This window comes from Lathamus discolor, chromosome 1 (genome assembly GCF_037157495.1).
Source record: "Lathamus discolor isolate bLatDis1 chromosome 1, bLatDis1.hap1, whole genome shotgun sequence".
Lineage (NCBI taxonomy): Eukaryota > Metazoa > Chordata > Aves > Psittaciformes > Psittacidae > Lathamus > Lathamus discolor.
Window position 1 is genome coordinate 109,966,729 of NC_088884.1, and position 15,562 is coordinate 109,982,290.

A 15,562-nucleotide genomic window follows, 5' to 3' on the forward strand; every position below is an offset into this window, starting at 1 on the left:
TCTGAATTTAATTTATTCACATTTATCCAGTTTCAGAGAGCTTTCTGTTTGATGCACCTATGTTATATGGATAAGTTCTCTCAGGCATACTCCTTGTACACAGATTAACTCATAAAAGAAAAAAAATCCAACAAAACACATCCCCAGGTTAAACAATCTTATGAGTACTTCTGTGTGCATTATTTGTTGTAAACAGATGAACACGCATTTAATTTACACAGTTGCTTTTAAAGACTGTGTAAATTCTTCTGTGAGATACCCAGTGTAAGCCAAATTCAGAGACCGCATTTAGAAAGATATAACTGCTTATTGACCTGGAACTTGCCACAGAGCCTAATGTGAGGAAAGAGGTCTCTCTGGAGACGTGACTCTTCTATTTCTTTTCTTTTTTGCTCCTGAAGAGGCTCACACTTGATTACTCGCCTCTAACTTACACTTCTGTAAACATGACGTCTGAATTTGGTTCATTCAGTTTAAGCTGATCCTGCTTACATAATAAGGGATTGGAAGCAAGCAGTGCAACACACAAAACTTTCAGCAGTTCCAGTGTTAACTGAGGACTCCCTCCAATATCATACTCAAAGCATTTATGTATTTCTGCTACTTACCATGGCATGTTTTCCTATCAGGCAGCAGAACAAAACCTCTCGGGCAGGTGCAGTAATAGGAGCCAGGGATGTTCACACAACCCAAAGTACAGCCATGATTCCAGAAGCCACATTCATTGATATCTGCCAAGAGAAGCAGTTGCTGTATTAGAATAACATCATCAGCCTGTTTCAGGGAATAGATTAATGAAACAAACTAACAGTCTTCAGAAAGTACCTCCTTTTCCCATTCATTTACAAAAATACGTTTCTTCCTATAAATGACACAAAAGCAAGTTTGCAGACCTTATTCACATCAGCTTTTAAAACCTCCTAGCAAAACCTACTCAGGCTGCATGTGTCCTGCATAGGTACGTAGAGGATTTTCAAAAGTATGCTTTCCCATACATATTCCAGTGTCAGTTAAATACTATTTGCACCAGAAAAAAAAATTACATTAGACACATTCTTCAGACAAAAATTATTCTCCAGCATAACTTCAGTGAAATTCTCAAAACCCAAAAGGGGTTTAGAAGTTGAGACTCAGAAAGCAATCCTGGTGAATTTCCTGAGAACTGGATGGATGGTGCTCAGGCAGGTTTAAGCTAGGAATTTTGATGCCTTTATGTCTTTTCAAATCTGGTCACGCTGTGAAAAAGATGCTTCTAAAAGTGATTTACATAAATAGCTATTATTTGTACATAAATAAAACAGCTATCATTACCAGTAATGATAGATTTTTATTTTTATTAAAACAATCCAGATTAAAACATTTAGAAGCATGTTCAATATTTGTGTCTTTTTTGAAAGTGGGGACTTCAGAAAGCCATCTTGTTGCAGGACTTCTTAATGTTTCACCTTTGGTGACAGATCTGTTTTAATTTTTGTTTAAAGATTATATAAGCACCTATAAGCATGTCTACTTATCTGAAGCTCCTTTAACTACTCAGACAAAATTTCTCACAAGAATAGCCCTTGTGACACTTTCATAGGTCTCCTTTTTAGACTATTTCAGAACCTGGAAGGACACAAAACTTAAATGGCACAATTTGATTTTCAAGATCTTAGAGTGCTTTTTTCATACTCAAGAAATGAGTAAAGTAAAAGAACAGAATAATTTTTTTTTTAATCTGATAGTATAAAGCTGATGGGAGATTCACATATTACCTTCACAAAACTGTTTATTTCGACTTAAAATAAAGCCACTAGAACATTTGCACCGATGAGTCCTTAAGTCTGGCCTGCAGATTCTTCTTCGGCACTTTTCTTTGTTCAGATCACAAGTTCCTTTTTCTGTAAGACCAAATATAATTTAAATGTAATGCAGTTCTTGCCATATCAGCCTTCAAGGAGAGACTATTTTGAGAAAGATGCTCAGTGATGTCTTCTCAACAGCAGGCTTCCTATGCCACCAGTCCTGCACAGAAAAGAGCAACAGAAAGAGAGCACATATGCAAAAAGAGAGAAAAGAGAGATAAAAAGAGAGGAGGAGCATACAAAGGCTGGAAATTATTAGCACTAAGCAGTACTCAAGTCTCACGTTATTTAACAAAATAAAACAGCTGGACAGATCATAATGACCATATGTTTCCTTTGGGCAAAAAGTATTAGCACAGTCTAGAGGATCTTTGTACTGATATGGATCCTGGTTCCTGACTTTGAGAAATGCAACCATTGTAAATCTTGAACTCAGATTTAAAACTGTTTCTGATGTCCAGCAAGATGTGCTCAAATTCCCTTCAAAAAAATCTTCGGGTACAGGAAAAAGTACCCAAAGATCCCCAGAAGCCTTCCTACTTCTCTTGCTTTACAGAAAAAGGCAAACAGGCATTCAGGTATCCTTCTTCATGGGAAGGATTTGCAGAACCTTATGTCTATGCTCAGCTATCTTTTAGAGCTGGTACTTTTGAGGATATGCTATGCTCATGGTTTTATTCTTGTCTCCCAAATTATTATTTTTGGTTTAATCTTCCTAATCTTCTGGGGTGCTTGCCCCTTTCCCAAGCTAATAATAGTTGAACTGCTGCTACTGAATGTGAGTATGCAGCCACCCACACATAACACGGTCTTTGCCCTGTGGTGTCTGTTTAACATATAACTCATACAGGCTCATACAGGCAAAGAAATTCGTATGTGAATATTTTTCTTGTGCTATTTCCAATTCACTCTCTAAATTCCAAGAGGTGCAAAGCAGCATAATATTTAAGTTTGGCTTTTAGTCTTCTGCTAGCCACAACAGAGAAGAAAATGCTGGCTATTTGGTGGAATGACAGATCACATCTATAAACAACTGAAATAATTTCCCATTCTGATACTTCAGATTGGCTGAAATTGCCAACATTGCACGTATTTGCATCAAAATGACAAATTCTTCTCTAACAGAATTTGCATAACTAAATGAAAAATGATCAATGGATGACTAGATGGATACTGTCTATGATTAATGTTATCTCTTGAGAGACTTGAATTTTACATAGTTTTAGCTGAACCTCTCTTTTTGTAGAATTAAGTTTGATCTGAACTCTTAGTCTTTGTCCTTACTGCAACTGAGTCAGGAATATACAGTAATGGGGTGTCCAGTCTTCAAATACAGAACTCATTAGGATGACAAACGTGCAAGTGTACAAAACAATATAAAGCAGAAACAAGACCACATTCAAGGCTTCATCTTGTGCTTATCACTGGTGCTGGTTTTTTGCCCCTTGCTTTTACCATTTTTGGTCTAATGAGACCTAAGATACCCAGGAATTACAGGAGAAATAACAGAAGCAATAATTTTGTCACCTGGGCAATCTCAAGAAGATATTCTTTTTCAAATGAATAATTTTTAGAACCAGATAATGCCAAATTAATATGTAAAAAAACCAACCATATTTCAAAGCTTAAAGTGAATGCTGACTAGATTATGAAATACAAAGTTTTTAAGGTAATATTCTCTGGAAGAACAATAATTATAAACCATACTTTCTAGTTTCTTTGGTTTTGGTGAGGATTTTTCTCTTCCCATCACCTCTTTCATATGGTAATGGCTGTTCTTGGATAATAGCCTGATGGTAGTATCTTACATTGGGCAAAAAAACCAACAACATAACTCCTGAAAAAAAAGAAATATCCTGAGTATACTGAGTATCATTAACCTGTCAAAGAGATATTTTAAAAAACGTTCCAGAGACAATCTATAAGATTTTAAGGTAATGGGATATTTTACAAACCATTAATAAAAGTGTGAAGAACATTCCAGCAGGCATTTATAAATGCATATACTGTCATAAAATCTAGGGTTAGCTGTCTAGGAACACAGGTGAATTAGAGGCTGTCTTCCAGAAACTGCCATACCAAAGTGGCTGTGTTGGGTTCTGGAAAACCCCTACCTAAATTCTCTTTTCTGCATTTATTGGCCCTGACCAATCCAGGAAAGTCTTTTGAAAGAGAAAGGGGAAAGAAGACATGAGGAATTTAAGTAGTAAAGTAAATAATCTAAATTCCAGTAAAAAATTCAAATCATGTCAGTTGAGCACTTCTCATCAGTTCCCGTTTCATCTGAAGGACCTCACTTGCTATCTGCTTTAAAGAAGGCCTGATAATTCACAGCTGACGCTACACTGTAACAAATACTTTCTTAGCTTGTCCTGAGCATCCAATTAGTCTAGGTATGCTTTTATCTCCAGGTTTCTCTGTTGTAAGATCAGCTATAAATCTCATTTGCACACCAGGCTCATTACTCCTCCTTTCATCCCAGTCTTGCACTGGATAAGCTAAGTAACGTACTTCCAAAGTCCAAAAGGTTCATCTGGATTCAGCCTGTTAAGGTTCTTTATACTCCATCATTTCCCAGACATTTTTGCAAGAAGGTATTTGAAATAAAATTAAGGCCTACTGCTGACAACACTTACTGTCATACAAAAAATTTACTAAACATGTTGGAAATATAGGGATATATACTGCAAGGCATTTAAAAATGTTGGTAGTTTATTTATTAATAAAGGTGGGGAAACCCTTTTTGCAGCAGCAGGAGAAACACCAGAAAGCAGCACATCCTGGTTAAAGAAATAGAGTTTATCTTCTGAGAAAAGAATAAAAGCTAAATGCCCATAGTCAATGAAATTATGCTGCATGCTCTGGTGGAGATGACATAGGTAACACAAGCAATACCCCTGAGGTTCATGAACTAACATTCTTGGTCATTGTTCCTTCCTCTCCATCTTCATGCTCATGCAGACATGGTGACGGACACCTCATAAACCTCGTAAGACCTTCCAAATCCCATTGTAACAACCCTGAGATGTGTGGAGCTGTCTTCACCACAAATTTATCCTTTCTTAGCTACTCTGTGTGAGAGCACCAAATGTGTCAGTTGAAAAAAGTGTTTCCTTTCGCAAGGATGAATGTTTTCTTTGAAGGAACCACAGAACAGGCATTGCCTCTGAATGGAGGCTCCCTGTGTTTACAAGTATAAGCTTGACTTCCAGGAACACTCTTTTCTGCATCTTAACAGCTCTCTGCACTGCAAATAAAGCTTTTGAAGGGGAAAACTTCTTTGAAGATTTTGATTTTCCCACTTATCCCAGGCTTCAGGAAGGAGAGGCATCGTGGTATCCTATAAAACTGTTGGTTGGCATGAAGAAAGACAAAGCCTATTTTATAGTAGATATTTAGAAATGGTTCAAGAGAGAGATTTACAGTTTCATTTTTGTTCATATGTACAAACACTACTTTCTCCTTATGTATTTATGCCATCTGTGAACCCATGGCCATCTTCCCTTAGGAGTTCTGTAGCTATTGCTTGACAAACAAATGCCTCTATACTGCTTGTTCAGTTGTTTATAACCAAGCAAAACTGGTGACAAAAGTTATTCCATTAAAGCAAGAATACTGTATGTCTACTTTCCAGAGCTCAGAGAACAAGACATTATTTATCCTGGAAACCCCCAACTTCTTACTGTCTCAGCAAGAATCCTCAAGGAGCGTGAGCTATCCATAAGCAGCTACCTTCATTTTCTGATTTACAGTGAGAGGCAGTGATATGACCACCTCATACTGTAGGCTGCAACTGATACCAGTTAAAGAGGCCCAATGCTCTTATTTCATAATTATTACGGCAGCTTCAAGTCCATCTAAAACAGGCTGACTATTAATCCAGACATTTCACAACAAAGCTGAGATATCACAGTATAATTGTAGCACATACTGTGCACTTAAAATCCTCCAGTGCCATAATAATCTGAGGTGTTTAGATGCACATTAGAATAAAACTTCCAGAAGGGAGCAGACATTTGCTGAAGATAATCTACATGGAGGATTAAAAAGCTGTATGCCTTGTGCATTAACAGGAAAGTATGAAAACATCTTTGTGTAAACAAAGAGAAGGAGAAAATCACATTTATCTGCATGTGTATTCAGATTAATGAAATGAGGGATTTACGCTCAGCACACTTTCAGCCTGATACTCCAGCTGGAGTTACACATACTAAGTGGAACTGCAGATCACTGAAGTTGAAGGAAACCTTCCCTTGACTTCTCCAAGGCCTGGAACTTTGCTGAACAAAATTATTACTGTGAAAAATTGGAGTGCATGACATTATGCATCCTGGCCTATATGAGAAATAGAGTGGCCAGCAGGATTAGGGATCATCCCCCTGTATTCAGCACTGGTGAGGATGCACTTAGAATCCTGTGCTCAGCTCTGGGCCCCTCACTACAAGAGAGACACTGAGGTGCTGGAGCAAGTCCAGAGAAGGGCACAAAGCTGGTGAAGGGTCTGGAGCACAAGTGTGATGAGGAATGGCTGAGGGAACTGGGGTTGTTTAGTCTGGAGCAGAGAAGGCTTAGGGAGGACCTTATCACTCTCTACAGATACCTGAAAGGGGAATAGAGAGAGGTGGAGGTCTGTCTCTTCTCCCAAGTAACAAGGGATAGGACAAGAGGTAACAGTCTCAAGCTGCACCAGGGGAGGTTTAGATAGGGTATCAGGAAAAGCTTCTTCACCAAAAGGGTAGTCAGGCATTGGAACAGACTGTCCAAGGAAGTGGTGGTATCACCGTCCCTGGAAGTGTTCGAACACCGTGCAGATGAGGCCCTTAGTGACAACGTTTAGTGGTGGTTTTGGCAGTCCTGGGGTAACAGCTGGAACTGATGATCTTCAAGGCCTTTTCCAACCTAGTTGATTCTATGATTCTATGATTATTATTCTCACACAACTGTATCATTACAGTTTACTCACCAAAATCCTGAGAATTGATTCTTGCACCTGGCTGTTTAAATGGATGTACCACTTTTATCTCCACTGGTGGAAAAAATGATGGCTTCAGGCTAATTGTGACTACAACTTTTCCAGTATACTTGTTGGCTCTCCATATCATACCAGATTTCAGCTCTGAATAGTACAGGTGCTCAGCAAAGACAGACATACCAAGCAATTGATGTCTACAAGAAAAGAAAATGACACAAAATGGCACATTACCTGATACCTATATATTTACTCAGTCATACATTTCTGAGCATCTAGTTCAGTTAAGTTCACTGTTATTAACATTTACTTGCATTCTTATACATTTTATATGTATGAGAATCAGATGAGGTGCCAGACACATTCCCAAATAATCCAGCACCCAGAATACTTCAGATTTTCAAGAAATAATAGATGCAAAATGGATAACCTGCATTTCTCACAGCTTATATGAGATGTTACTCAGGACTGACACAACTGACAGAGAAAGCCTAGGTATCACCTCCAATGTAGGGAGAAACCAGCTTTGTGTCCATCATATGCAAATGGTGTGCTGCATATTTAAATCAGAAAGCCAGTAAAACCATGCATTTTTCTCATTTTGCTGTTGGCAATCCCTATTACTGATATGCCAATCTAGCCACACTGACAGAGACTGCAGTGATATAGGTGACCTTTTCTTGAGTACCTCATCAAAAAACATGCGTGCCATGGAACATCTGTACCACTGCAAAGCATGAAGACCAAATATTAAAGGTACCCAACAGCACATAGGTCTAACAGCCCCCTGAGGTGTGCTTAGCCCCAACAGTGGGGAGCAGAAGAGAACAAGTCTGTTGTGGAGAACAGTTTTCACCACATCCCCATTTGACAGCTAAGGAGGACAACAGGCTTAGAGGAGGATAGGAAGGGCTTGATCTAGCTCACTCTCTTGAGCACAGCTCAGACACCTGAGCTCACCCACTGTGACCTTGGACAAATAATTTAATCTCTGCTTTCGGCTTCCCTATCTGCATAAAATGGCCACTAATAAACACTCAGAGAGGATTTCTAAGGATTAAGTAGTTATCATTTGCTAAAAGCTTGGAAGATGGAAAGTACTGAGTGGCAGTATTATCCTTACAACAGTGACTTTTTTCGATGTTCCTACCAGAAGTTGTAGATTTACAGTTACAGGCCATTTGCACTACACTTTATACATCCTCCTGCGTTATGAACTGACAAAATGAAAGGGAGAATGAGGAAGAGAGCTTTCATACATCCCCAGGAAATGAGTCTTTTCTTTCTGACAAGCTAAGGAAAACTCACCGGACAGAGTTTTTGAGCAAACGAACAGCTCTGCCATCATAGTCACATGATCCAATGTGGGAAATGTCTTTCCCATGGTCATGTTGGATCCAGTAGAGCCTTCTGTCAACCAGATCTAGTGAGATTGCCTTTATTTTTTCTGTAGTTCTTAAAACACTTCTCACATCACTTCTACTGAGAGACAGTCGATGTACGCTTGAAACAGTACCATCTGAAGACCAAAATAATAGCCTGCAAGCAAGAGAAGCATATTTGGAGGAAAAGAACAAACAAACAAAAACACACAAAAACCCCTAAACAATAAAAAAAATCACCAAAATAAACTAAATAACCACAGCTGCAAGATCACATCACTGCTACATACCAATTTTCAGTTGTTCCTGTATACAGAATTCTTCAGTCTTACCACAACGCTTTCAGAACCAAAACTAATAATAAAATAAAGGAATTCCTTAATACATACTCACCTATTTCAGGATCTTCCCTTAACATAGCTCTATTTAGACTTGAAATAATTTTTGACAACAAAGCGTTGTCTGTTTAACAGAAGCTATGGTACCACTGACGTTTTGTTACCATTGTGTTCTTATTTTAATAAATACGTTTCTATCAGAGACTGTATGGCTGTTCAGGAGATTGTTCAGGAAGCAATGAGATCCTAGAATTTTCTCTCATGTAGGTCAAGCAGGAATCAGCCCAGCTTAACTACTATGTACTATCGCCTGTCTCTCTGCTTTGTTCCAACATATGGTCAGAGAAAGAAACTGGAACTAGCTCTTCATTCTAAGGGGAACTCATGCAGACTTGTGGAAAGGCATGTCTCAGGCAGATTCTCATTGCCCCCTGCCTCTGGGGAGGAATCTCCAGAAACTCTAGTTGAACATACCACTTAAGTGCTTAACTTAAAAATACCATTTCTATTATTGTTCTTGTTTCTTTCTACGTTCCTGCTGGTTATAGCAGCCAGTCTACGCTGTTATTAAATTAAGACAGAGTCAAAATGCAACTTCAATACTCAAACCAGTCATGCACTGAAGCTACTTATATGTCAAGTTATTAATGGATTAGAACCCAGATTTACCCATGTGACTAAGGTTAGCAACAGTTCTTCCAAAATAGCAAGTTATCCCTCATTCATGGATACTTAATTTTTTAATGTTTGGATTTAGATTTTTTCTTTGGGTTTCTTTTGCACAAAAATTCCAAGAAATATCATCATTTTGCCTTGTCTTCACAAAATTACAGAATTTCTATGTACAAAACAAGGTTGCATAAAGCCATCCTCACTATGCTTAGAATAATAATTTGTTAAAGGCTCTAAAATGGATTAGATCTCACTGGCAAGGGCTATACTAAACCAGCAGGAAGAATCAACCCCTGCCTCACAGCTTTTCTGCACTGTTACATAGTCTCATAGTTTCCTCACAGTTATCATAGATTACTAATGTATAAGGGAAAACGTGTTCCAGAAAGACACTCTAAATTTATACTGCCATTTTTAGACAATTAATAGCTGTTTGCATTTCTGTAGCACCTGTTATTTAATAAACAGCAGTACTCAGGAAGTTCAGAGTTCAAATGCTAGGATGCAATTTTTACAGACAAGGAAACTAAGAAACCAGGGTGGCTATAGTCCCTATGCACAACTTTTGTAAATCAGTGTAGGGACAGAAAATTACAGGTTATTACTGCCTTACTAACCTCCCTGTAAGGATATGCTGGAGGGAAGGGATGCCATCCAGAGGGACCTTGACACGCTTGTGAGGTGGGCTGATGCCAACCTTATGAAGTTCAACCATGACAAGTGCAAGGTCCTACACCTGGGTCGGAGCAATCCCAGGCACAGCTACAGGTTAGGCAGAGAAGAGATTCAGAGCAGCCCTGCGGAGAAGGACTTGGGGGTGTTGGTTGATGAGAAACTGAACATGAGCCAGCTTCAGTGTGCGCTCGCAGCCCAGAAAGCCAACTGTATCCTGGGCTGCATCAAAAGGAGCGTGACCAGCAGGTCGAAAGAGGTGATCCTGCCCATCTACTCTGGTCTTGTGAGACCTCACTTGGAGTACTGTGTGCAGTTCTGGTGTCCTCAACATGAAAAGGACACGGAACTGCTGGAACAAGTCCAGAGAAGGGCCACGACGATGATCAGGAGACTGGAGCACCTCCCGTATGAAGACAGGCCGAGGAAGTTGGGGCTGTTCAGCCTGGAGAAGAGAAGGCTCCGTGGAGACCTCATAGCAGCCTTCCAGTATCTGAAGGGGGCCTATAGGGATGCGGGGAAGGGACTCTTCATCAGGGACTGTAGTGACAGGACGAGGGGTAACAGGTTAAAACTTAAACAGGGGAAGTTTAAATTGGATCTAAGGAGGGAATTCTTTCCTGTTAGTGTGGTGAGGCACTGGAATGGGTTGCCCAGGGGGGTTGTGAGTGCTCCATCCCTGGCAGTGTTCAAGGCCAGGTTGGATGAAGCCTTGGGTGGGATGGTTTAGTGTGAGGTGTCCCTGCCCATGGCAGGGGGTTTGGAACTAGATGATCTTGAGGTCCTTTCCAACCCTAACCATTCTATGATTCTATGATTCTATGAGTTCAGCTTTTATGCATGGTGAATCACACCTAGGTGAATATACGCACTTGTGTCTCCCCAGACTTTTGCATAACTTCAGCAAATATTTCCCTATAATGCTATTTGTAGCATATTTTGCTGGCATTTGACAATGGTTTTGATGATTTCTGAATATTTTGAAGACTGGAAAATACTACATTTAATAGCAAATCAGAAAATATTATAAATACATATACTGCTGTTCAGGCCTTTAATTCTCACCCAAGTGACACGACTCCAAAGAATACTAGTAATGCTCCTGGCATTAGAAGACTGGTTTACGTATAAATGTTCTAGGAAAGGACACAAAACCTTTAATATTAAAAGAGTTTCACACACTGCTGAGCAACTTTACCATGAATTAGGAGTGGCAACAAAAACACGTTTTTGCTGTAAAGAACAGAAGCATCTCAAAGTCTTCTAAAGCTTTTATCTTTGCAACTTTAATGGAAGAGGCTTATGTGTAAAGAAAAATTATCATAGGGAGACCACTGCGACAACTCACACTGATAACTCACAGGTGGCCAAACATCTCATGTGAGTATGGTTCTCAGTGTAAAATGCTTGAAGCTGAAAGAAGCATTTCCATGAAGGCCAAATCACTAGTGACAGAAAGCATCAATGGTAGATTCAGAACCAATACTCAGAGCAACTGACAAAGAGACAGGAGAGACAGGAGTGCAGCTTTCAGCTTAGATTTTCTTCTCAGAAAGTACACCAATTTATATTCTAAGTGTGCCAAGTCTGGAGCAAAAGGGACTCCCAGCATTTGCAGGCATCATTCCCCTTTGCTGCTCTCGGCTTTCCTGCTTTCTCTGCCTTGAAATTTTGCTGACTCTGAGAAAGAACAAGCAATGCATCTTTTGCCTCAGCTCTCCTCACTAGCAAAATTTTCCCTGATGACCAAGAGGTATAGATTCTGCATTAGACTTCAGAGGGCATTTCTCACACACTTCTCTATTTATCTCTTATATGCTTATTAATCTTTTATCTTTTGTCAAAGTTCAGGGAGGTATTTGACTATAGATAAAACACTGTGCACAGATTAGCCCAGCAGCCTATAAACCACAGTCATAGTACTTTGCATACTTCAAGTCCATTTCAATTAAAACTACTAACCTAGTTAAAATTACCTTTGCTCAGCATCGATGGTAATCCTTGTGGGACGACCAGCACCTCTCAGAAGAACTCTTCGTTTCTTCCCATTCATGTCTGTTGCTTCTATGGTTGCTTTCTGTCTATTGGCCCAGAAAATGTCTTGATTTACCCAGTCAATAGCAAACCCTGAAATGCCTTTGTCTATGTAACATAGCCTCTGTAAACAAAAGAAAAAAGTTGACAACAAGAAGCATCCCAATGATTACCCTAAACTACACTTTCAAGGAATGGAGTGCCAGAAAAACTTTTCCCCATGAGAACTACACTGGGCTAACCTTTTAGCTACAACTTCTTGCATTTGGCACACTACGAAATACCAAGACCTGTACAGTTACAGATGAAAAACCTCCTAACAGACTGTTGCTGGACACTGATCCCTAAAAATCAATGTAAAATACATCAGTGAAGACTCCACATGGGTACACAAACCCTGGCAATCTCAAACAAAAGAAGGCTCTCCCAGCGTTAAAGTTCAGCCACAGCAGCCTGTCAGCCCTTCTTAATCAGGCAGATGCAATGAACTGTATGGCTTTTTCTGAACAAAGGATGAAGTGCTAAAAGAAGCATTTATGCAACTATAGAAACCAATAGAAGGTTTGAGAAAAAATTAGTAGGAATTCAAGCACATTCTTCTCATAGCATTTGTGCTAGTTTGAGTTACAGTAATCTGGAAGACAAACTTCCGTAATGCCATGGATTAATTTAAGAATGCTAGAAACACTATTGTCTTCAAAGCTTTAGTTTGTCTGAGTTTCCTCTCCTTCATTTTTAACACCCCTTCAACTTTCCACAGAAAATACTAAATGTATTCTAAATGCCAGTAAAATAGCCTAGATTCAGGAACATAACATTACAACAACAAAAGGTATTAAATAAGTCTGAAGTGCTAATCAATGAACAGGAATGGCAGCATTGTACCTAAAGAGCAGGTGGTTTCCACAGAGGGTTTTATGCCCCCTAACTTGGAGAATTCCAGAAAACTTATTACTTTACCTCTTGTTTTGTGCCATTCAGGTGAATTCTTTGAAGTAGTTGCCTTTCAGAGTCTACCCAATACACTTTCTCTTCTGTATAATGAAAATCCGTAAGCGTTGACTGACCTGTATCGGTCACCAATCTTTCATGATTGGTCCCTTCAGTGTCAATTCTAAAGATGGAATTTCCATGGCTAAAAAGTAGGAATGGGGCAGGGTCTGCAAAAGAGACCAATTAATGGATAAGCATTTTATTTTTGCTGCATTAAATTCTCATCAGTATTTTACCAGCCAAAGAGAAAGTTCAGGATCTAACCATCTCTCTTGTATTTTAACGATAACTTTCTAGGCATATCTCAGAGAACCAATACAACATAAATTTAATGGTCCTTTCAAATTTAATGCTGAAATTTAGGTCAAAAATCTGAGTCATGAAACTGAGATTGCAGTGTCTGTTAGCCAGTAATGGCAAAACCTACAGCCTAGTCTAAGGTCAGAAGAACCACTGTATGCTTGCCTACAGAGGTTGCAAGAATTATGCCATGGATGCATCCCTAAGTTGAAGACTGCATTCAACTATTGCGCAATAGCAACAATTTACCACAGACAGGTGGGTTGGAGTCTCAATTTAGCTATCCAAACAGGGAAATTGAAAATCCCAAGACAGGGCAAAGGATGAAGCAAGAGTCTGTGGAAGATTCTTGTGATGCAGACGGCTGAAGGAAACCAGAAGATCTATGCATAAAACTCGTACAGCTCAACACCAACTACTTGTTCCAGACAAAAACTATATTCATATTGAGTGAAGGGTAAGAGAGTATCAGTAAGATAGCAAAAAAGTGTTAAAATGAAAGGCGCTCCAATTATGCCCTATGCTCTAGAAATCTAACTAAGGTTGAAAGTGATGAGCAACAAGGATGGTCCAAATAGTCTTAATGTAGCCTTAAAACCAGGTAGTAAGTATGGAAGTATAATTAGTCGGACAGAATGATTGGGGCTGCAGATTACATTATCATAGAATCATAGAATAGTTAGGGTTGGAAAGGACCTCAAGATCATCTAGTTCCAGCCCCCCTGCCATGGACAGGGACACCTCACACTAAACCATGCCACCCAAGGCTTCATCCAACCTGGCCTTGAACACTGCCAGGGATGGAGCACTCACAACCCCCTTGGGCAACCCATTCCAGTGCCTCACCACACTAACAGGAAAGAATTCCCTCCTTATATCCAATCTAAACTTCCCCTGTTTAAGTTTTAACCCGTTACCCCTCATCCTGTCACTACAGTCCCTGATGAAGAGTCCCTCCCCAGCATCCCTGTAGGCCCCCTTCAGGTACTGGAAGGCTGCTATGAGGTCCGCACGCAGCTTTCTCTTCTCCAGGCTGAACAGCCCCAACTTCCTCAGCCTGTCTTCATACAGGAGGTGCTCCAGTCTCCTGATCATCCTCGTGGCCCTCCTCTGCACTTGTTCCAACAGTTCCATGTCCTTTTTATGTTGAGGACACCAGAACTGCACACAATACTCCAGGTGAGGTCTCACAAGAGCAGAGTAGAGGGGCAGGATCACCTCCTTCGACCTGCTGGTCACGCTCCTTTTGATGCAGCCCAGGATACGGTTGGCTTTCTGGGCTGCGAGCGCACACTGAAGCCGGCCCATGTTCATTTTCTCATCGACCAGCACCCCCAAGTCCTTCTCCGCAGGGCCGCTCTGAATGTCTTCTTTGCCCAGTCTGTAGCTGTGCCTGGGATTGCTCCGACCCAGGTGTAGGACCTTGCACTTGTCATGGTTGAACTTCATGAGGTTGGCATCAGCCAACCTCACAAGCGTGTCAAGGTCCCTCTGGATGGCATTCCTTCCCTCCAGCGTATCAACCGGACCACACAGCTTGGTGTCATCAGCAAACTTGCTGAGGGTGCACTCAATCCCACTGTGTTTTATTAAGTTTCTTTGTTATTTTTGGGGTTTCACCACAGAGCAAGGTTAATATTACCCTAGGAACCTTAACTGCATTTCTAAACCACAATGGTTTTCATTTAGGCAATTTGAGTATCATGGATGTCTATCAAGTGTATAGCAGAGGAAATGAGTTTTTATGTGACCAGTCACAATTAGCCTTCATTTTAAAAAGAAGCACTTATATATATATATATATGAAAAAAAAATGAGGGTATACAGCCTGCTCCTTAATTTACTAACAACGGCATTCAAAGAAATCTGATTGCGGTGAGAATGGTGGGGGTTTCTAACACAGTTGCTTTGAAACAACAGATCATGGTATACAAGTAATGCTCTGACCAAGTAACAGTGAAATGCGATTATTGATAGAGAACCAACAGAATGACAGCTTTCAAGCCTGTGCAATGACTTGTTTAATTGATCTTCCTGCATTGCAGAAGCAACCCTCTATTTATCAGGTAAGGATGCAATCAGAGACTCAAAGGTACATTTTCATAAGTTTTCTTGCACGTTTATCTTTGAAAATTAAACTCTTTTTTATTGGCCAGTTTAGCAAACTTTTAACTAAATATTTTTATTATTAGTATGAAACCTGGGGCTTTAAACTCAACAGACGTTACCTGTACAAATTTTAGCCAGATGCTCCAGCTTCATTATGATTGCAAGGTTGTTTGATTCAACCCCTTTCACAGCAGAGAAATGAGACCAATTTTGATTTCTCCAAGTGAAGGAAGTTCTTGGAGGACAAGC

The 15,562-nt window shown here is 39.9% G+C and overlaps 1 protein-coding gene across 1 annotated transcript in view; it reads right to left on the reverse strand.

Annotated features, from left to right (window-relative positions):
- EGF (epidermal growth factor) overlaps nt 1-15,562 on the reverse strand; it is a 60,215-nt gene that overhangs the window by 33,360 nt on the left and 11,293 nt on the right. The window contains exons 3-8 of the mRNA XM_065665218.1: nt 12,872-13,071; nt 11,854-12,035; nt 8,122-8,352; nt 6,808-7,010; nt 1,755-1,880; nt 609-731 (exon numbers count right to left, since the gene is read on the reverse strand). Of these exons, the coding sequence (XP_065521290.1) occupies nt 609-731; nt 1,755-1,880; nt 6,808-7,010; nt 8,122-8,352; nt 11,854-12,035; nt 12,872-13,071 (1,065 nt within the window). The remainder of the gene's footprint in view (nt 1-608; nt 732-1,754; nt 1,881-6,807; nt 7,011-8,121; nt 8,353-11,853; nt 12,036-12,871; nt 13,072-15,562) is intronic.